Here is a 21,464-nt window from a genome sequence, read left to right on the forward strand (position 1 = left end):
CGATATCTAATCTATACGATGCATGGCGTGGTGATGTTTGAACTATACAATGTATTGTAATGTGAGGCTTGATATATATTAGCATTTTCAGCATTATCAATTTCAATAATTTCAATTGAAATTTTCTAGCTGTACATTGAATGGTTTTTAACATTAAAGCTCTTAAAAATGACCTTCGCTTACTTCACATTCCATTGCGATTCTTCTATCATTTTTCCGCTAATGTTCTTTCTAAAATTTGATGCATTTCTAAGTTACTCTCAATGACTTAAAAAAGACTTAAATGCACAAGGATTTACTGGCGCTAGAATACTGCTTAGAGAGACAACATTCCGAAATTCTATGCACTTAGACAAGCAGCGTTTGAAGAAAAAATGGACTGTTGTTTTGCGGTGCCTTTTTAATATCATAATAAAAATGAAAGTAACAAAAAATACTTAAAATGCTAAAACAGCAAAATGCTAGCAAAGTGCATCTTCTTAGAACAAAAATATCTTATATACAACTCAGGACGGGTGTTGGAAAGTTTGTGCAAATTTAGCCTGCTAGGAAAATAGCAATTTAGCCAAAAACGGAAAAGAAATAAAATCTGATTTAAAAATACTAATTTGTGTATATAGAAACATTTTGAAGCCATACTATAGCTTCTGTTCTTAAAGATGTGATTGAAATCTTGTTCGTTTACCTGTCATATAAAATATATTCGATCCAACAACGAAAGCAACAGTACGAAAACAACGACAGCAACTCACCCGAAAACTGTGAGGAGGGAGAATAGTTAAAAACAGCGAAAAGACGTACATACAGAGACTTATTCTCCCTGTCATATGAATAAACAATAACACGATAAAACGTAATGAAGAAAAAATTAAAAACAGCGATTAAAAAAAGATGTACACGATGAGACTTGTTTACCTGTTAAGTAAATAAATGATAAGTAGCAACGAAAAAGGTAAAACGGAGAACTATAATAGAGCTAAAAAATAGAGTTACGAAGGATTTCTTATTGAATACACGAAAGGATGTTTAATGTGAGAGGGTTGAAAAAGGACTTCTTCTTGTATAATGTGAGGGCAGTGTTTTTTTATTTAGATTTAAATGATTTTGAAGAATTTTGAAGAAGAGTTTAGAGATTATGATAAAGGTTGAGATTTCGGGTATCGCTTGGTTAGGAAAGGGCGAGGTTTGGGGATAGTTTGGTTAGGAAAGGGCGAGGATTGGGGATAGTTAGAGGAATGGGGATAGTTTGGTTAGAATTGGACAAGATTTAGTCGTTTGAGAGTAAATGTTGTGTTTACCGTCCTCAGTTTTTTTCTATTTTACAATATTTCTCAATAAATGTTCTAATAGGGTGTAATGATTGGAATTCTTTTATCAATTACGTTTATAAAATACAAGTAAATAAATAATCTCTTAAATACATAATCTCATAAATACATAGTCTCTTACAATTTTTGGAGTTTTCAATAACACTTTTATCGATTTTACACGAATATCTCTTCTTCTTTATTTGAAAGGGCAAAAACTTTTCTTTATTGTTCTTTAACTAAAATTTCTTCTTACTTCTATATAATTCTTTACTTCTTCAAACTATCAAAAATTTCTTCCTTTTCTGTTTTGTTCACTTAAAAAAGATCTTGCTTATCCATATCTTATTTAATGACAAACTCTCCTTCTCTCTTTAAAACTCTTCTTAAAAAAAGCTTTTTTAAAAAACCTCTCTTTTACTTAACTTTAAAACTTCGTCTTCTTCTCTTTCTGTCCTTCTCCTACTCCTCCTTAAGTATCTTTATTATTATTATTATTATTATTATTATTATTATTATTATTATTATTATTATTATTTTTATTATTATTATTATTATATTATTATTATTATTATTATTATTATTATTATTATTATTATTATTATTATTACTATTATTATTATTACTATTATTAGTATTATTATCATTATTATTATTATTATTATTATTATTATTATTATTATTATTATTATTATTATTATTATTATTATTATTATTATTATTATTATTATTATTATTATTATTATTATTATTATTATTATTATTATTATTATTACTATTATTATTATTACTATTATTATTATTATTATTATTTTTATTATTATTTTTATTATTACTATTATTATTATCATTATTATTATTATCATTATTATTATTATCATTATTATTATTATTTTTGTTATTATTATTATTATTATTATTAGTTATGATAAATCAGCGATAAAAATAAATACTAAATTATAAAAGGACCAAGTATTAACAGAATGTAACTTATGTTTTAAGAAAACTCCTGTTTTTCACGCAAAAATCTTAAAATAAATTTCTAAAATGACATAGCTAAATCTTTGGAAAGAAAGGAAAGGGGTGTGTGGGCTGGGGTATTAACTTTTTCAAAATTTAATATTTTGAAATATGAAGACGTCTTATTTTAAGAGAGAACAATTTCTTTTTCAATATGGCTATTAAATTATGCGTTCTTAGTTGTCAAACTTGTATACAGTTGCGTTGTCCTTAAGCTGTGATGCTATTGCTTTAAGGATAATGTTAAAAAATCGGGGTAGTGGTCGTAATAGTTAATCGGGTCCAATTTTATTATTTAACAGACTAGGAGAAGTAATTTGCAATTTGTTAAAGTATTGCTTATTCCTTTAACTTTTTTTGTGTTGGTTGTGCTTCAAAATGACGAACTTTTCCAAAAGTTTATAAAATGTAAAGATCAATACTACTAATTAATAATTTTATTCAAAATTATATCTTAATATTTATCTTTTTGTTGAATACATTTTTTCATTTAAATTATGTTTAAAAATAGAAATATTTTTTAAACGTTATCAAGCAAATGTATACGCACAAACACTTATGGGTTTAAGATTATTTTTAAATATTCAATGCGAGTTCATTCAAACACTTTTTTCTTACAGGTCATATTTGTCGAAAAGGTTCTGAACATTAGACCCGATTAGAACATTATCGTTTCTCGCTTTAGACCCGATTAGTGCATTATCGTTTTAATATAGAATGATTAGAAAATTATCGTTTTGATTAGAATGATTAGAGCATTATCGCTTTAACACATCTCCATGATTAGAACATTATCGCTTAAGACATATTATTGATTATTGTTTTGTAAACAAAATATTACATTAAAAATTTATGTACAAAAAAAATTACTAAAGTTTGGTTTGTTTTATGTTAAAAAAGAGTTCGCCGTTTCTCGGAGTATTTTTTTTTAACGTTTGCTTTGATGCTTGGTTTTTAAACGTAATTCTTCTTCTGTTAGAGATTTTCATCAAACTTTTAAGGAGGGAAAACTTCTTGCATTCCACTTTCATGTGGTCTGGTGCGACATTGATTTCATCACTTTCAAAGCTATTAATATTTTCTCGCGGTTGTTGCCACCAGCTTCTTTATGGAAGATTTTCTTTCATGGCAGATCTTCCTTTTCGCGTTCTAAGAAAATAATGATTCCATCGAATAATTAGATCTTTTCAACTGCTGTTGCGTCCTTCAAAATTAAGTTCAAGAGGAGAGAATTCAACCAGGATTGAGTTGAGTGGATTGAAGAAGAAGATTCAAGACATTAGCTGCTATCAAACTTTGAAACCAGAAAATTATGAAAATAATTTATCTAAATGAACATATTCCTTTTATCAAAGAATGTATTTCATTATTGCTTTCGACGGGAATGTCCAAAGCTAGAAATTTCACTTTGTTGGTTACTTTTAACAAAATCGAAAGTTTTCTCCATCTTCAATTTAAACCTCTATTTCAAGACAACAAATTGAACACCGGTACCTGTATAATGAAGTGATCCGAAGAAGGAGCAAGGGAAACAGCCCATCTTGTAAAACTTTTTCTCCGTTTTGCTATTCCTCAATAAAGTTGGAGATACGGAATTTGCATTTCTTTTAATCTTTCTGAAAAATTCTATGATTTGGAGAGGGTTTTATCAAAAATCATGTAGAGCAGAATTGTTTTAGCTAAACTTAGTTTTAGACTTTCCATGTTGTCAGATCTTCACAACTTTTCTGCGAATCTTTGAGGTTGTGAAGGAACCGTTGTGTAACTTACAGAAACTAACATGTTAATGTTTTCCGGTTTTACATTATGTCTAAAAACTGTCCTATCTCCTACTGAAAACATTCTTTTTGCTTTGAAGCAGAAGTCAGAGGTATAGCCAAGTAACTTCTAGTTAGACTAGCTAGCAAAGGTAATTCATTTTGCTTCCACCATTTCAAAGCATACACATCCCTTTCAGGTAAGACAATTGTCTGATATTTTTCACATTCAAGCATCAAGGGTGGCTTGAACTTTGATTGACTGTAAAGTTAAAGGGGCGCAGCGCTGAAATCTGCCTCCTGTCTTTCAAAAACTTAAGGCCCACTAGATTCATAGTTTCATCAAGATCATTGATGTGCGAAGAGTGATTATTATCCAATGGTTCATAGAACTGGATTGTGGTTAGGTGATTGTCAACCAGTATTTTGATGGTAGCTTCCCTCCCTTCTTTAACTTTTGCTATATTTTTGAGTGTATATGCTCTAAAATATGGGTACAGATTTGAACTCACATTAAAGCATTTCACTTCTTTGCCATTATTAGGTAGACTTTTCTCAAAATCTTCCGTGAAGCTCCGTAGATACTCTGAGGATACTACTGCAAGTTGAGAGTCACGCGCTGTAAGGTCATTGAAGTTTCTTTTTGAAGATCTAGTTTGTCTAGGCTTTCAAGAGCAACCAGTAAACCAGCCTTCAACCTAAGGATTTACTTAAGCATCATAAGTTTATGGTTTCAGTAAAATTGTCTATTTCTGTTTGGCGACTTGATGATGCACTTTGGGGGAATCGAGCAAACTTTTTATTTTATAAAAATAGGCCCAAAATATTCTGTTATTACTAGACTTTACAGCCTCTTATACCTTTTTTACGCATAGTTTACCGTTTTTACGTATAAGCTTAGTTGGAATATCTTTTCCAAACAATTTTGTTTAGTTACAACTAATCGACAATCAGTCGATTTTTAATTGACTGGTGTATTGCTGAGCCTCTTACTTTGGGTTTGAAAGTCGTTTGTTTTTATATGTAAAATAAGATGCCGTAGTAATTTAGGTCTCTGAAAGAGAAGTCTGAAAACTTCTGCAAAAAAACCATGATATTTTAAATAATCAATTTAGGTTTTAGCACGACCCATGGAAAACTTCACACTATCGGTAAAGTGCTAAGCCCTCCACTTGGGACTTATATATGAAATATAACTTTCCTCAAAATGTTTTTTTAATTATTAATTACAAATTACTTAACGTTAGCGGAAACATTTTATAACTTACGGCAAAATTGTGTAAAACTAAAACAAAAGCAATTTTATTATTTCTCTGTTTTGATGTTATCCACTTCTCTGTTTAAAACTAGATTTTATCTTCGCTTTGATATTTTGTATATGGCTTGCAATAGCTAAAAAATTTGCCTGCTTGTCACTTTCGTGCCTAAAAGACTCTAAAACGATTAAGAGCACATTGAAAGATGATTAAATTTTTTTGTATTTCAGATATCCATGAAGGAGCTCCCAATTTGAAGGGTTTATTTCAACCCATTCCAATCCAAGTATGATTAGCTTCCGTTGTCAAATAAAAACTAACTCTCTAATCATAAAAGTTCAGAGAGAGGTTTGGTGATCATTTACTACAATTTGTGGCATTGCTTTACCTACTTTCTATGAATATGTTGTCTCTGGAGTTCTGTAAAACTGCAGAGAATAATCGAAAACTTCAAGAAAGTCCTTGTTGATAAGACAGTCCAACAAATCTTTTAGTCAAATACCAGAATTGAAACATGTCTTAGCAAAATCATGGCTTCTATCTGTACTGAATCCTATTATCAATGACTTGTAGGTCCTGAGATGGAGTAATACCCGCCAAGTTTGCTTTAACAAACCAAGTTGTATCGAATACTGAAATAAACCCACCCATATGTTTAAAAAAAACTACTTACTTGATAAAAAAAATGTTTAATCGATAGTAAACACCATATCAGGTGCTATGGTTGGAATTTGTGGAAGTAGAAATTAAAGCGTTAAATAATAAATAGCTTCTGGCGTTTGCAATTTGAAGGTGGCAAATGATCCGCCATTTAAAAAGTACTGAGCTTAGCACGGTATTTATAATCTCCTCAAAAAAAGAAATGATCATCGAGGGTAGTTTAGAAAAATAACAGAGCTTCAAAAGCCTGGAATTGAATTTAAAAACTTCGTTCAATACTTATATTTTAAATATCTAAAGATACATGGTACCACTTACTTTGATTGAGAAAAAAGACCCTGGCTCTTCTTTATATCTTTTAAGTTCTGGGTTACTTAAACTCTTTCTTATTCATTTCATTCCAGTTCTGTTTCAATTTCTCAAACAGTTACTCAAATAGACTTGATGTTCTTGTCCTTCCAACATTAGCATTGCGAAAATACTGAAAAAAACTTTTCTTCCATTCTTTAAGGACTTCTGGAATTGCTTTTGCTTTTATGTTATATTTAAGGAAACTATTTAGAAAAAGAATTAAAAAACGAAGTGTATTTTAAAAGTAACCATTACTTTAATAAAATTAATAGCTCAAATTCTCCTAATGTTTAAAATGGGAGATGGAACAAAGTAATTCTAACCTCGCGATTATGTATGAACAACCGTTTAGAAAAAAATAGTTTTGATACGTGGGTTTTCTATGAGCCCAAATTGAAAGGGATAAGTAATTTAACTGATTTTAAAGTTTTCCATGTGTCCTGAACACCTAAATTCATTATGTAAGATATCATGTTATTTTGATAAAGTTTTCCATGGGTCCTGGACACCTAAATACAATATATTAGATAACCTGTTATTTTGACAAACATTTCGGACTTTTTTATCATTTACTTTTAATCACCACGGCACCTTATTTAATATAAAAACAGACTTTCAAACCCAAAGTTACAAGGCTTATCAATACACCTCAGAAAATCTTTACACATTTTAGCACGCTAAAAAGTATGATTGTATAAATTCGAAGAAGCAAAACGTAAAAATAATGATTTTGAATTGTGTTATGATCGAACAAAACTATTGTTGAAAGTCTTACTTAAAAAATCTATGACATTTTTATCCAATTTTTTTTTTTTTTTTTACTTTCTACTTTCTCGTAAATTAACAGATAAACAACAATATCGATAACGTTATTCAAAAATAATCACAGTATCAGAATGGTGTGAAAATAAAATTATCAACACTTTCTTTTCCCTCTACATTTCGTCTTTCGCCTTTTTACTCGTCGTTTCAGGTATACAACTATAAGAACCTTCAAGTGGAGCAACGGTGTTTGGTGGACACTGTTTGCATTCGCCTGGCCCATCCTCTGCTTTGAAATAACCAGATGCACAAGCCTTGCATCCAAACATGTGCGGACTTTTTTCGTAACCACGAGGACATTTTTCACAGTAATAGTCATATAGACGAGGTTCGGAAGCATTTGCACATTTTGAGCATTGTCGGGTCATGTGATTGTAGAACATATTTTCGTCTTGGCAACAATTTTCATGACCAGGAAGAAATTCTTTTGTTTTTTTTTTAGGATTTTTCTTCGTTTGTCCTTTGTAGCAAAAGGTCGCCCGTGCAAATAAATAAAAGTTTTCATCTGGTTGAGGCATGATCAGTTTAGAAGAGCTTTTTTACCGAGAGAGAGTTGTGCAGGGATGCGAAAAAGATCATTTTCTCTTACAACTCCAGGGCAAGCACCTTTGGCAGCGGGAAGAAGTGTTAGAGCTACACCTTCCGTTGTATCGGGATTTTCGATAATATCACAACTTGTCACAATCAATTCATCCAAATGAATAACCTTGAATTTCATGTTTAACAATGGCTTCGTCGAATTCATTATAACTTTTTAGGAACGCGTCTGAATCTTCTCGCGTAAAAGGCTTCGAATCATCTCTGTTAAGTATGCGCAAAAAATTCAGCGTTTAAACTTACTTTTTGTGCAATTGAGTCACTGCAAGTTGTTAATTTGGGTAAAAAGTCATTTTTTATAAAAGCAAGTTTTGCAATAACATTAGCTTCCTTCATAACTTCGTTTAGTCGACTTTCAAATTCAAGGAAATTATCAGCTCCGTTTATAAACCAAGAAATTGCCGTTGTTGCAAACTTTTAATTAAAACTTTTTGACAAAAATCAAACAAAATAATTAAGGTAGTAACTTCAAATGCAAAAGTAAAAACTTCCTTAAGTTGATTTGACCGAACGTATTGTTTTTCTTCAAGAAGCGTATTTGACTTAGTCCAACTATCGTATGCGGAATCAAGGTCTGTGTTAGATTTTTCGTCATACTCAGCCAAAGTTCCAAAGTATTCCCCGAGAGCCGATGTTATTTCTTCGCCTAAAGTTTCAACTTCTAACTGAATTTCAGAAAACTTTTGACTCAAAAAGTTGTTTTTGAGCATTTCCAAATGATTTATGGTAGTCTTAATATTGATTTTATCTCCCTTACTACTTGAATTAAGATGGTTGAGCGTGTCTTGCAAAAACGATTTAACCAAACAATACTCTCGATACTGAGGGTTTAGCTCTTGGCAATCAACCCAATCTCTGCATTCTTGAGATTGAGCAGTGCCTCATTAACCGAGTCAACTATATCTGAGTTTTTTCCTTCCATAGATAAACCATTTAATAAAGTTAGTAAGTTTCTCGGAATACATTTTGCACATTTAACACCAGCAGTTCGAATGTAATTGCATTCTTGACTAAAAGATACGTTGCATTTAGTCAAAAGGGTTTCATTGCCTTTACAATCAACTGCTAAACATGAATCCGCAGTTTCCAGAGCATCCTCTTCAAATTCATGAGAAAATACTGGAACACCGTCCTCCTCTTTTCTGCCAAACTCCTCTCCAAATAATTGGGTACAAACAACCTTTGCCTCTTCTATAGTCCGTATTGATGATGCAGTATCAGGATGAGTTGCGATTAAAGGAAAACCAATCAAATAAACCTTTCCTTCGTACTTGCTCTCTCCTCCTTTAAGCTCGATAGATTTTGGATCAATGCATGAGACACCAACGGCCTCGTATTGCTTACAATTATGGCGCGTTTTATGAGGACACGAACCGAAATAAGTTTCGCTCCCTTTACACTCTACTTCTGACATGATGTAGTTAGTTTCAGCTGTTCCAAAGGCGCTTTTTAAATGAAAGATAGAAAAAGCATCTTTAAATCCCATTGATTTGCAAAATACACGAGCGAACTCCGTCCCTCGCAGCTTTTCTTGACATATAGGCCGATATTATATATTAACATCACCAAAAAACGTCTAGTCTAAAATTTGACAATTTTAATAAGTTTAAAAAATGCAAACTCCATTAAACTTTTTAAATAAAAGTTTTACTTTCAAAAAATGAAGTTTTTTTAATTCTTATTTATAACTTAAAAAGTTTTAAATTAACTCGAAACAAAATAAGTTAAAGTTAAAATGAACAACGCGTACTTTTTCCGTCAACTTTTAAAACTGTTTTTTTTTTATTTCTGAATATTTATCAAGTAGGGTGCAATCTTTTTCATCGTACCAATCTCCACAATAATTGTCAGAGTTGCATTTTTTATCAGCGGGTTTGCAAAAGCGATCTCGACTACAATAAACTTCGTTATCCTAGGATAGATTGAGACAATATTCATGTCCCACCAAATCTGATTCACATTTGTAACTTGTCTGGCCGTCACTTCTAATGCAGGTGCAGTCTTCTTCATTTCTAAATTCGAAGAGGAACGTAATGTAATCCCAATATTTTACAATAAAAAAAAATAGATGTAGAATACGCATTCTTATGTTAGTACCAGAGAACGATCAATCGATTGCATTGATGAAATGATGATAAATGACCTCACAAATATCTTTATGTACTTCTGGCCAACTCGATGTCTCCGCTAATTCCGCTCTCTCTTCAAACGTGCATGCTATTTCCGTATAACATTCATCTGCAAAAGTGCTTGAAGCTTTTTCGCTTTTACGCAAGAACGATTGGGCATGTTCAGTAGTGAACACTATTTCCTCGACTGTCTTTTCCGAATACTAAATAAATGGTAAATTTGTTGAATGACGTTTGACGACATTGAGGACATAAAAAGTTCATGAGCAATCTATAAAAATGTAAATAAATGGGAGACCAAGAAGTTTAAGACATTTTTGTGTATAAGTTTTTTTATTGGATTTGGAGGTCTAATTAAGCGTGTCAAAAGTGTTCGTATGAAATTTGCGCAAGAAGAAACAAATAAAAAGACGCAAATGTAACATAATATATAAAAAAGATGAAATAAATGTGAAAAAATAAATAAAACAAGAATATATTGAAAGCATTTAAATGAAAACAGCTTTGAGAGATGCAATTAGCATACCAATGCCTTCCTATTTTTGTTCTGTACTATACCACCCTTTTGTTTTGCAGTTTACTGAACTTTTTTCTGTACTTTCCCATGTTTTTAGTAAAATAATTTGATCCTCCTCAATTCGTGGATGATCACTACTTACTTGGAGACGAACAGTCTTTCGAGTAGCTGGCTTTGAATCAAATAGTCCATTTAAGTTTTCCCTCCCTCTATTTTTATTTTTTTTTTCCGTAAGCTCTTTTTTCTTGGTAGTTGTTAACTGTTCACATTCTCTTTTCTCACCAAACCAACCAAATCTCCGTTTATCAAGTTTGCTTCTACTTTCAATAAGTCTGTTAACTTGAGTCTTTAGTACTTGACGTGATCAATTGAGATTCTTCGTCTCTTTGATGTCAACTTCCAAAGGCTTCACATCGGAATGAGCATTCGGTTCAGTGCAATTAATTAGATTTGATTCGATCTCTTTGAGATTAGAGATCGTAGATGTTTTTGAAGCTGAAGACCAGTAGTTAAATAAATCACCTTTAACTTGTTTCGCTTTGGAAGAATATTTGATAGCTTGTTGGAGAAGCATTTTTCCCATTTATATTTCATTAATGCATAATATAGTATAGAATATATCACATGTTAACATCTGTGCTTCGACTTTGCATGACCATAGGTTTTGACATACTTATCAACTCTTTGTACAAATTGCCTTTTATATTTGTATAATAATAAAAAATGTAAAAGTCTAATAGATTAATGAGAATAAGGAACTTTCATACAGAGACGCAGCAGCAGCAAGTATAAAATTTATAAAATAACAAACAACAGCTTCTAGTAACTAATGTATAAAGTTAAGCACAGCATTTCGAAGCTTTACGAAATTTTGTTCACAAATTAAAATTAAGTTTTTTCTTATAAGTTTCCATTTTTCAAAGTAATACACAATCTGCATCTCTTGTTTTTGAACAACTGAAGTCTACTGCGATCTTTTTTTTTTTTTTTAATATAAAGACGAAGAGGATACAATCATCGTCACAAAAACTCTATTTGTTAAAAACTCTATTTGTTAAAAGAGTTTTTACGACTGTAACAACTATTTTTTTTCCCATACTTTTATGTAATAATTTGTAAATCTAAAAACTGGTGCCTCACAAATTTCGATAGCTCTCCCCCACCTTTCAAGTAAAAATAGAGTTAAAACAATCGAGATCGACGTGTTTTGAAGTCGAAGCTTTGACGTCGCTAAAAGTGGTGTGTGTGAACGTGTTTCAAAATCGTTAAAAATTGTATAAAATTTAATTGGACGGTTTTCAAAATCGTATTATTTCGAATAAAGTATATTTTTGCGGTTTTCTAAATCGTAAAAAGTTGAATAAATTCTAAAATGGCGTGTTTCAAAATTGTTCAAACTTTCTAACGGCTTTCAAATTCGTTTCCTAAAATATTAACTGTTTTTGAAATAGTTTGAGTAACTAAAACGAATGCGCACTAAAAGCAAAACAAACGAACTTCGCGCGATTTCGTACAGGTTTTAAGCTCAATGACTTTTACTTCACTTTCTATGAGCTTTGTTTTAAAGTGAACTTTGTATGGGACCATACTAATACTATTATACTTTTCCCTTCTATTCTTCTACACTCCTTCTCTATCCCTCAGATTTGGAAAAAATCACAATCAATGAGAGGCTACCTAGTTTTAGGTTCAAGGGCTTTAAAGTGAAGTTAAGTGATAACTAGTTTGGTATATGCTAGTAATATCTTCTCTTCTAGTTTCTAATTTCTAAATGATAAAAACTTGAAGTATAGAAAAGAATAACTTTACAGAAATACAGAATATACAAAAGATATGCTAAGACCTTAACATTTATTTGTTTATGCTTTCATAATTTTTTAATTCTTTTTTTTTTTTTTCGAAGTTTAACGGATTTCAAAAAGTGTAAATGACAGACTGTTATTTTGTGTTATAATACAAACATGAAGAAAAAAAATCGTATTTTGAATTATTTTTGCAACATCTCTTTGTTTTTTATTCAACTTGAGCATTTCATTAGAAATTTTAACAAACAAAAGACTTTTTGACTGCAAACGCAAGCTTTGATTTTTAACCTGAGACTTAGGCTCGTATCTTTAACTGCTTTCGCCAAAAGTCGGGTTAGATTCTGCATGAAGATTTAAAGATAAAAAATTGTGCAAGATGGTATCGAATTTGATATCAAAAATGTGTTTGTTTCTCTAGTTTTTCTAATACATTTGCAAAAATAAAAAAAGGATTCCAATCGTCGTTTCATTTCTATTGATGAAACAATGTTTACAATTGCATAGTGATAAAAGCTGGAAAAGTGCTTTTTTTTTTTCTAATAAACAAACTGAATAAATCCCAAGATAAAAAAAAAATTTAAAGGCGGACAAAAACTTTCAAAGTTTTTTAAAGTGAAATTAAGCGATAACTAATCTAACTTAAAAATTCAGGTTTTTAACTTTTCACTTGCTATTTATGTTTCCCTTTTGAAATCTTTAAATGAATGAAGCAAGAAATGGGGGGTGTATGGGGTGGGGGAACGGGGATCTAAGAAGTTCATTGGATATTTTTACAGCGTGTTTAGCTTATTATTTATACACTGACAGCTCCAATTGATTCCAAAATGAAAGCATATAAAATTAGCCATAGAAACATTCTCCAAACAAAACGATCTGAAAATGAATAAGAATTAGTTAATTAAAAACTTTTTTTTTTGAGTTTATAAAATAAAATTTGCAAAACGAATTTGAAAGATATTTTCCTTACTTTAGTTGGCACTGCAAATACGAAAAATTCTCTGGCAAACACTGAAGAATTATTTACCCTAAGAATAAAAGAATGAAAGAAAGAAAGACGATTTTAAGTAAAATGCACAAAGACTGACGTATATTTAGTTCTGGATGACTACCTTTAGAGAATTTTCAAGCAAAAAAAAACAACAATAAAATCAATGAACCTTCCCAAAAACACTAATGAGTAAAACACCTGTTGGACATTTTTTTTTTAAAAAAAAATATCATTGTCTTTACCTGTTATTTTAAAATTCTTTGTAATCTGTGATACTGAAAGAAAGTACTTTTAGCCTCATTTTCGGCTTTCTTCATCTCCTTTTTCAACATTTTCCGGCTGTGAGCCTAAGATGGTATTCATCAACCTTTTTACGCAAAATCCAAGTCACATCTTAGTTGTAAATCTAAAGTTAAGGATGTTGGTGATCCAAAAAAAAAAAAAAACAAATCTCAAAACTCGAATTCAAAAAGTTTCCTTTTTCATAAATAAAACCGCTGAGTAAAGTTATAAACAAGAATCTCTTATTTTCTCCCAGGATCAGCTTATATACAAAATTCTCATATTTTCTCCCAGGATCGGCTTATATATTTACAAAAGAAATTTTAATAAAACCCATTGAACAAGCTCTTTCACACCTAAAAGCATGTTAGGGTTAGGGCTGAATGGCTTGTTTTAAAAGTTACTTTATGTGATGGGGAAAGAAGAAACACTCTTTTTTTTTGCTCAACTGAAAATCCATCAATTTTTATGCCACAAGTTTTTGATATGGAAAAAACTTTCATAAAATTCATTAGCAAACATCTTTTTAACAAGTGACGTGGTTCTCATAATAAAAGTAATAAACCCTGTCACTTTCAGTTTTTGCATTCAGTTGAATGCAAAAACTGAAAGTGACAGTCATAATTTGTAATTACTTTTTGTTATAAGATAATTTCTTGTAATGAAAAAAAAGACGAACAAAGTTTTTTTAAAAAAACCACTTCGTTTTCCGAAGAAAAGCTTTTTTTTTTTTAAGAAAAAATATTGCTTTTCTTTAAAGAAAAAAGAATTGCTTTCTTTTTTTAAGAAAAAAAAGTTGCTACTTTTTTTAAGAAAAGAAATTTTTTTTTACGAAAAAAATTTTTTTTTTGAAGAAAAAGAATTTTTTTTTTGAAGAAAAAAAAATTGCTTTTAAATTTTAAGAAAAAAAAAGCAACTTTTTTTTTTGTTTTTTTTAAAAAAAAAAAGTTTTTTGTAAGATAAAAAAAATTGTTTGCCATTTTGTTATCATAAAATTTTTTTATTTCCTATATTTTTTTTTTTGTTTTTTGTTTCCTATTCTTTCAAGGTTTGATTTTCAGAGCTTTTCAGGTTTTTTTGGAGAAAGGTTTGCAACATATACACTTGGAATTTTGCAATAAAACTTATCTAATTAGTCCCCCGTTATTATCAAGTACTTGTTTTAAATTTCAATAAAAAGCGGCTCAGATCTGGATTTTTTCAATTTCCAATTAAAGTGAATTATGAATTATAAAAATCATGTGAAATCAATTTACAAACAAAAAATGTTGCCATGTTTTTGAAAGGTGTGTTACGTGCAGAAGCACTTTCGGATTCCCTTTATATAATACCTGGAATGATTTTTTGAGGTAATAATACCTAATTTATTTCGTTCTACACTCATAAAAACTCAGATATTTACAGTGACAACAATAAGATTGAAACAGTTAGGCAATTAATGTTTTTTATTTTTTCTATATTGTGTAATTGAACAAATATCTTTTTCAACTATCAATTTTGTTTTTCTTTTAAAAATTATTATTAAAATGCTAATTACTAATTATCTTTTCGGGGTAAAATATCAGCTCTTTTTGACGGAGTTGTTCTGCTACCAAACCAATTTTTATTTAATTCAATAAAAGAAAATTTGGGGCAACTACTAGGTACAAACAAAATATTTTTATTACCTAATTGTCACAAGTTATCTTGGGTATTTTAAATTTCTTAAAAAAATAAATTTTGGTGAATGTCTTTAAATGAATTATTAGTCTAACTAAATTTAGTTAGACTAAAACTAACCTTAACTACCCGCTTTTTTTCTTTAAAAATTGCGCCATCGGCTCAGAGATAAAAATTTTTTTTATTGAAATTAAACTTTTCAAATTAATATGTGTCAAAGGAAAGTGAGAGACAAAGCAATCAATTTGTTTCAAAACTATTTTGGGATAGCCAAATGGTAAAATATTGAAATTCTTTATAATATGCAGAAACCAGTGTCGGTTGTTCTTTTCCGAAAACATCTGTCACCAGTTTCAAAAACAAGCCGGTGTTGCGTTAAAAAAGTTAGTCGTTAAAAAAGTTTATTAAATGTGAAATCTGCGCATGCGCAAAATAATTACAACTTTTTTAACGCCTTACGGCGTTAAAAAAGTTTGCCCGTTAAAAAAGTATTCAAAATGGTACCGTCAACCGGAGTAACTTTAGTCGCCGGGGTGACTTTGTTGACCGGGGTCAATTGTTGATTTTTTTTTAAATTCCTAAAACTTAACAAAGATAACATGTTTTAATTTTCTTAGAGATACCAACAATATATATCGACTATTATATCAACAATTTTGGTATATCAACAGTTTTTGTGAATATAGCACAGTTACTTCGTAGACTACATTGAGTTTATTTTGGCATTTTTTGACACTTCTGATACATTTATTGAACCATTTGAATTCTTAGCCGGTGAAAATGCCGAGGAAATATAAGCAAAAGCGTGGTTCAAGAGCATATGCAACTTCATACAGTCAAGAAACGTTGTCCAATGCTATAAAAGAATGTTTAACTGGGAGAATAAGCGTGAGAAAGGCTAGTCGACAGTTCGGAATATACGCTTCCCATTTGCTTCAACCGCTGGACGTTGCTGTTTTCCGTCCGCTAAAGATAGAAACGCGCATCAAATATCAATACCAAAAAATGTGGAATATTTCCCTTCGATAAAGAAATGGTCATGAAGCGTTTGCCACAGGTTAACAAAGACATTGGAAGAGGTACCGGTAGTACTGTTAAGGAAGTATTCAATGAAGATATAGGTCTATTAGTGAAACATTGTGGACAGGATGGGAAAACAAATCGCACCAGAGGGAAAAAGATCACACCTGGCAAAGCGATAACACCGCAAGATCTGGTGAATAACACAACTCCTACCACATCAAAGAATAACAATAACACCAAGAATAACAGTAACACCAAGAATAACAAGAAAAGGGCAAGAGTTGAACAAGTGTCATCATTCTCAGATGACGATAATGACCTACTAGAAAATGACTGTTAATGACTTTTGCACAATAACAGGGAGCTAGTTGCAAAATTTTTTGTCCATTTAAATGTTCTTTTCATGTTTCTCTAAGTGTTTAAGGGCTGATGATTTTTTAAAACTCCAAAAAGTGACCAATGTTACCCCATAGCAGGGGTATTATTGATCAAACATGATAAAAACCTGGGGTAACATTGGTCACTTTTTGGCTTTTAAAAATAAATATTTGTAATAAAAAAATATAAAAAATAAATATAGAGGCCTATAGCCAAGACCTATAATGTTATTACCACAAGAGAAAACTGTAAAAAGTTAATAAGATTCAGAGATGTTTAAGAAAAACTCCCAAAACTGACCAAAGTTACCCTGGCTACAATACTCTTTAATTTGCGCAACCTTAAATCCACAACAGAATATGCTTTGATATTTTGATTAAGGCATTGGGAAGCATTCTTTTTTTATTTTTGAGCAAAAGCTCTCAAAGAGAGTTTCAATTATTTTTTCCAAATTTGTTTTCCCTGTAATTTTCTAATTCTACAAAGTTATACAATTCTCATGACATTTTCTTTTTCATTTGACCTCCTCATAGTATCAAAGCTTTTAAACTCCTAAATAAATTACATTTCATGAAAAAATAGAACATAGATACTCACTTCTAAAAGAATTATACTATACTAATTATAGTAATATATACAAAATCAAATATTTTTAAATTCTCATATTATAGTTCAAAAATATTCACATTTCACCATGAGCTCCTGTTAAGCTATATCTCTTTGCAGTATATACATTTCCACCTATACTAAAAAGTCTTTCACTCTCCACAGAAGACAGTGGGCAGCTTAAATACTTTAAAGCAACCTTTGCTAATAGTCGCATTTTGGTTTTCTGTGATTTCCACCACAACAAAAGATTGCTTTCTTTGTCAATAAAGTCTTCATTTGAGTAGTGTTGAATTTTGTTTAATAAAGTTTCATTTGAAATTAAAGTTTGTGGTTGACCGATTTATTTAGAATTAAATCCTACAAGTTCTTCGAAGCAATTGTCAAAACCCATTTCTACTATATCTTTCTATTCATTTAGTACTGTACCATTATTTTCATATTCTGAGTCAATATTTTCAATGTCACAAGCTGCAGACGGATCATTTTCAGTAACTGATGTTTTTTATATTTTCATGGGTTTTAATAAGTTGAATGGTTATGTTCTCAGTACTTGTTTTAGCAGCTGAAAAGGTGTTTTCATTTTTGAACATTTATAATTTGAATCTGGGATCAAGAAATATTGACAAGATGATGTTATAGTTATCAGTATATTGTTTGAAACTATTCTCCATTGAATTAGTTGTCATCAATTAAAGCTTTATTAATGAAATGTTTCAAAAACTGTATCTGTGGTATAATATCTGAGACAATAGAATTTCTTTCACTCAAGCAAACTCTTGTTTTGTGGAAATCTTTTAGCAAAACACAAAACTGTCCAATAATCATCCATTTGTTTGCATTTAATAAAGGAAGCTTACCATTTTTCTTGAAGAGCTTTAAGTTTAGGGCAGACTTGGGGAGAATGGCTGAAATGCCCAACAATTGAATGCCAGTTTGCAATGACATTCTTGACAACTGTTTGTTCAAAAATACACTCATTAATTACTAGTTACAGTGTGTGTAAAAACAAGGCGTACTATCATATGGGCTATCTTTAATAGCCTTAACAGTATTTGCACCAGTATCTCCAGCTATTAAATGAATTTTTGAAGGTGATATTTTAAATACAGGATAATATCTTCAATCAACTCAGCAATATTTGCTGCTGTATGCCTCTCAGGAAATAGAGCTATTCTAAGTACAAGTTTTCTGATTAAATGTATTGTCTAAACAATGACCTGTCAGGCTCATGAAGCTTTCATTTGAACTACTGGTCCATATATCAGTAGTAAAGCTTATAAATTCAGCAACTGAGTAAACATGGACAGCCATTTTTAATATAAAGTATACACTAATTTTTATTATTTTACATACCCTAATGAAACAATGCAACTTTTTTAACGTCTAATTTCATTCCCTAACGAACGCTCCTTTGACCGTACTGCGCATGCGAAACGCATGCGCAGAACTATTTGTTAACTTTTTTAACGACTAACTTTTTTAACGCAACACCGGTGTTGCGTTAAAAAAGTTAGTCGTTAAAAAAGTTAACAAATAGTTAGGGTAACAGGGTAACTTTGGTCAGTTTTGGGAGTTTTTCTTAAACATCTCTGAATCTTATTAACTTTTTACAGTTTTCTCTTGTGGTAATAACATTATAGGTCTTGGCTATAGGCCTCTATATTTATTTTTTATATTTTTTTATTACAAATATTTATTTTTAAAAGCCAAAAAGTGACCAATGTTACCCCAGGTTTTTATCATGTTTGATCAATAATACCCCTGCTATGGGGTAACATTGGTCACTTTTTGGAGTTTTAAAAAATCATCAGCCCTTAAACACTTAGAGAAACATGAAAAGAACATTTAAATGGACAAAAAATTTTGCAACTAGCTCCCTGTTATTGTGCAAAAGTCATTAACAGTCATTTTCTAGTAGGTCATTATCGTCATCTGAGAATGATGACACTTGTTCAACTCTTGCCCTTTTCTTGTTATTCTTGGTGTTACTGTTATTCTTGGTGTTATTGTTATTCTTTGATGTGGTAGGAGTTGTGTTATTCACCAGATCTTGCGGTGTTATCGCTTTGCCAGGTGTGATCTTTTTCCCTCTGGTGCGATTTGTTTTCCCATCCTGTCCACAATGTTTCACTAATAGACCTTCTATATTTTCATTGAATGCTTCCTTAACAGTACTACCGGTACCTCCTCTAATGTCTTTGTTAACCTGTGGCAAACGCTTCATGACCATTTCTTTATCGAAGGGAAATATTCCACTAGCCTTGAAGTCAGATCTCAAATTATCGCTTTTCAATTGAGGTTGCAGTAGAGCAAGAAGACCGAGGAACTGATTTTTTGGTATTGATTCTTTGATGCGCGTTTCTATTTTTAGCGGACGGAAAACAGCAACGTCCAGCGGTTAAAGCAAATGGGAAGCGTATATTCCGAACTGTCGACTAGCCTTTCTCACGCTTATTCTCCCAGTTAAACATTCTTTTATAGCATTGGACAACGTTTCTTGACTGTATGAAGTTGCATATGCTCTTGAACCACGCTTTTGCTTATATTTCCTCGGCATTTTCACCGGCTAAGAATTCAAATGGTTCAATAAATGTATCAGAAGTGTCAAAAAATGCCAAAATAAACTCAATGTAGTCTACGAAGTAACTGTGCTATATTCACAAAAACTGTTGATATACCAAAATTGTTGATATAATAGTCGATATATATTGTTGATATCTCTAACAAAATTAAAACATGTTATCTTTGTTAAATTTTAGGAATTTAAAAAAAAATCAACAATTGACCCCGGTCAACAAAGTCACCCCGGCGACCAAAGTTACCCCGGTTGACGGTACCATTTTGAATACTTTTTTAACGGGCAAACTTTTTTAACGCCGTAAGGCGTTAAAAAAGTTGTAATTATTTTGCGCATGCGCAGATTTCACATTTAATAAACTTTTTTAACGATTAACTTTTTTAACGCAACACCGGCAATCTGATAAACATAATTGATTTACTTAAATACCAAATATAACGAGGGTGTTTTCAATTAAGCAAAGTTGGTTTAGGAGTCAATTCAGACTGCAGATACAATTGTAGGATTTCCTATTTGGGTCTGAAACTTCGTTGACAATTTTGTGGTTATGCGAATTTATTACATTTTTTAACTTCGGCAAAATTCGGTGTAGCGAACTTTTTAATTGTTTCTATTGAATATCTTGTTTAAAATGTTTGCTGGAAATTTTTTATAATATTGTTAAATGCAGCATAAAAAATCGTTAACTAAATGATATGAAATTGAACTTAACCGATTCTTCTTATCAACCCAACAGCGGAAGCCAGGCAATCAAATAACCTACATACGGAACGAATCAAACCACCCTCCAAACATTTTTAAATAAATTCCAATTTCGTTTGAATTTTCTACACTTTATGAATGTTAGCTTATAAGATCATGATGAATAATTGAGAAAATAAACTTATCTTTTATATTTATGATTCGATATTTGAGGCATTTTAACGTTTGTCATTGCTGTTGTTGCTGTTATTATTATCATTGATGTCGTTGTTGTTGTGTTGTTCTTGCTACTGCTGTTGTTGCTGTTACTGTTGTTGTTATTATTTCTATTACTATTTACATTTATATTATTAATATATGCATTATTGTTCGTAATTTTTTCAGACTTTTTTGTATATTTGTCTAATTTCTAAATCATTAAACTTCATCTTTATAGATTTTGTGGAAATAGATTAAGATTTCTTGAAAATATTTTAAATAATGTGAGGGCGGTGGATTTTCAAATATTTATCTTTTTATTTATTTATTCATCTTCTAGTTAATCTTTTGTTTGAGGGAAAGGGCTAAAGGAAGGGGGAAGGGTTTGGTTTGGTATGTGGATTAGGTTGTGGACAACCTGATGAGGTTGGGAACAAGGTTGGGGCTTTTATTAAATGTTTTCTATGTTCGGTCCCTCAGGTGATATATTACGGCACGGCTATGATAAGGTGCGCGGTTAGAGCATCAAACTTTTCAATAACAATATTTAACGCATATAGTAATACCAACAGTAATATCAATAATCGAAATGCAAACAAAAGTACTTCTTGTTCTTCTTCTCTTACTTATTTTTCTTAATAAATATTCTCAAATACTCTCATCAATATATATTCTCTTAATATTAACTCATGCAAATATCAATAAATCAATACAGATAATAAAGCTTATTTAAAGTTACTCTTAAAAATCTTCATAAACACTTCTCATAAAATTCTCTTTAAATCTTTAAAAATCCTATTCTCATAAATTCCTCTTTTTAAATCTC

The 21,464-nt window shown here is 30.7% G+C and overlaps 1 protein-coding gene across 2 annotated transcripts; it reads right to left on the reverse strand.

Annotated features, from left to right (window-relative positions):
- Positions 1 to 7,154: 7,154 nt before the first annotated feature.
- Positions 7,155 to 13,614, reverse strand: LOC149883418 (scavenger receptor cysteine-rich domain superfamily protein-like). 2 transcript variants are annotated; one of them, XM_090065754.1, is made up of 4 exons: positions 13,452 to 13,614; positions 9,868 to 10,102; positions 9,521 to 9,782; positions 7,155 to 9,351 (listed from the first exon to the last, which is right to left on the reverse strand). In XM_090065754.1, exon 4 carries the CDS (start codon positions 9,254 to 9,256, stop codon positions 8,600 to 8,602), a length of 657 nt encoding a protein of 218 aa, XP_089921880.1. In that variant the 5' UTR covers positions 9,257 to 9,351; positions 9,521 to 9,782; positions 9,868 to 10,102; positions 13,452 to 13,614; the 3' UTR covers positions 7,155 to 8,599. The 2 variants fall into 2 exon arrangements, 1 of the variants encoding a protein (XP_089921880.1); XR_016444705.1 differs by lacking the exons at positions 7,155 to 9,351; positions 9,521 to 9,782; positions 9,868 to 10,102 and adding exons at positions 12,987 to 13,094; positions 13,189 to 13,246.
- Positions 13,615 to 21,464: the final 7,850 nt, after the last annotated feature.

Source organism: Hydra viridissima, unplaced genomic scaffold, assembly GCF_058129835.1.
Source record: "Hydra viridissima isolate aposymbiotic clone 2 unplaced genomic scaffold, HvirCarnegie_v1 scaffold_10, whole genome shotgun sequence".
Taxonomy (NCBI): Eukaryota; Metazoa; Cnidaria; class Hydrozoa; order Anthoathecata; family Hydridae; genus Hydra; species Hydra viridissima.

Bases quoted from the DNA above. Each gene is read 5' to 3' on its own strand.
- LOC149883418 (XM_090065754.1), bottom strand. From the start codon at position 9,256: ATGGGATTTAAAGATGCTTTTTCTATCTTTCATTTAAAAAGCGCCTTT.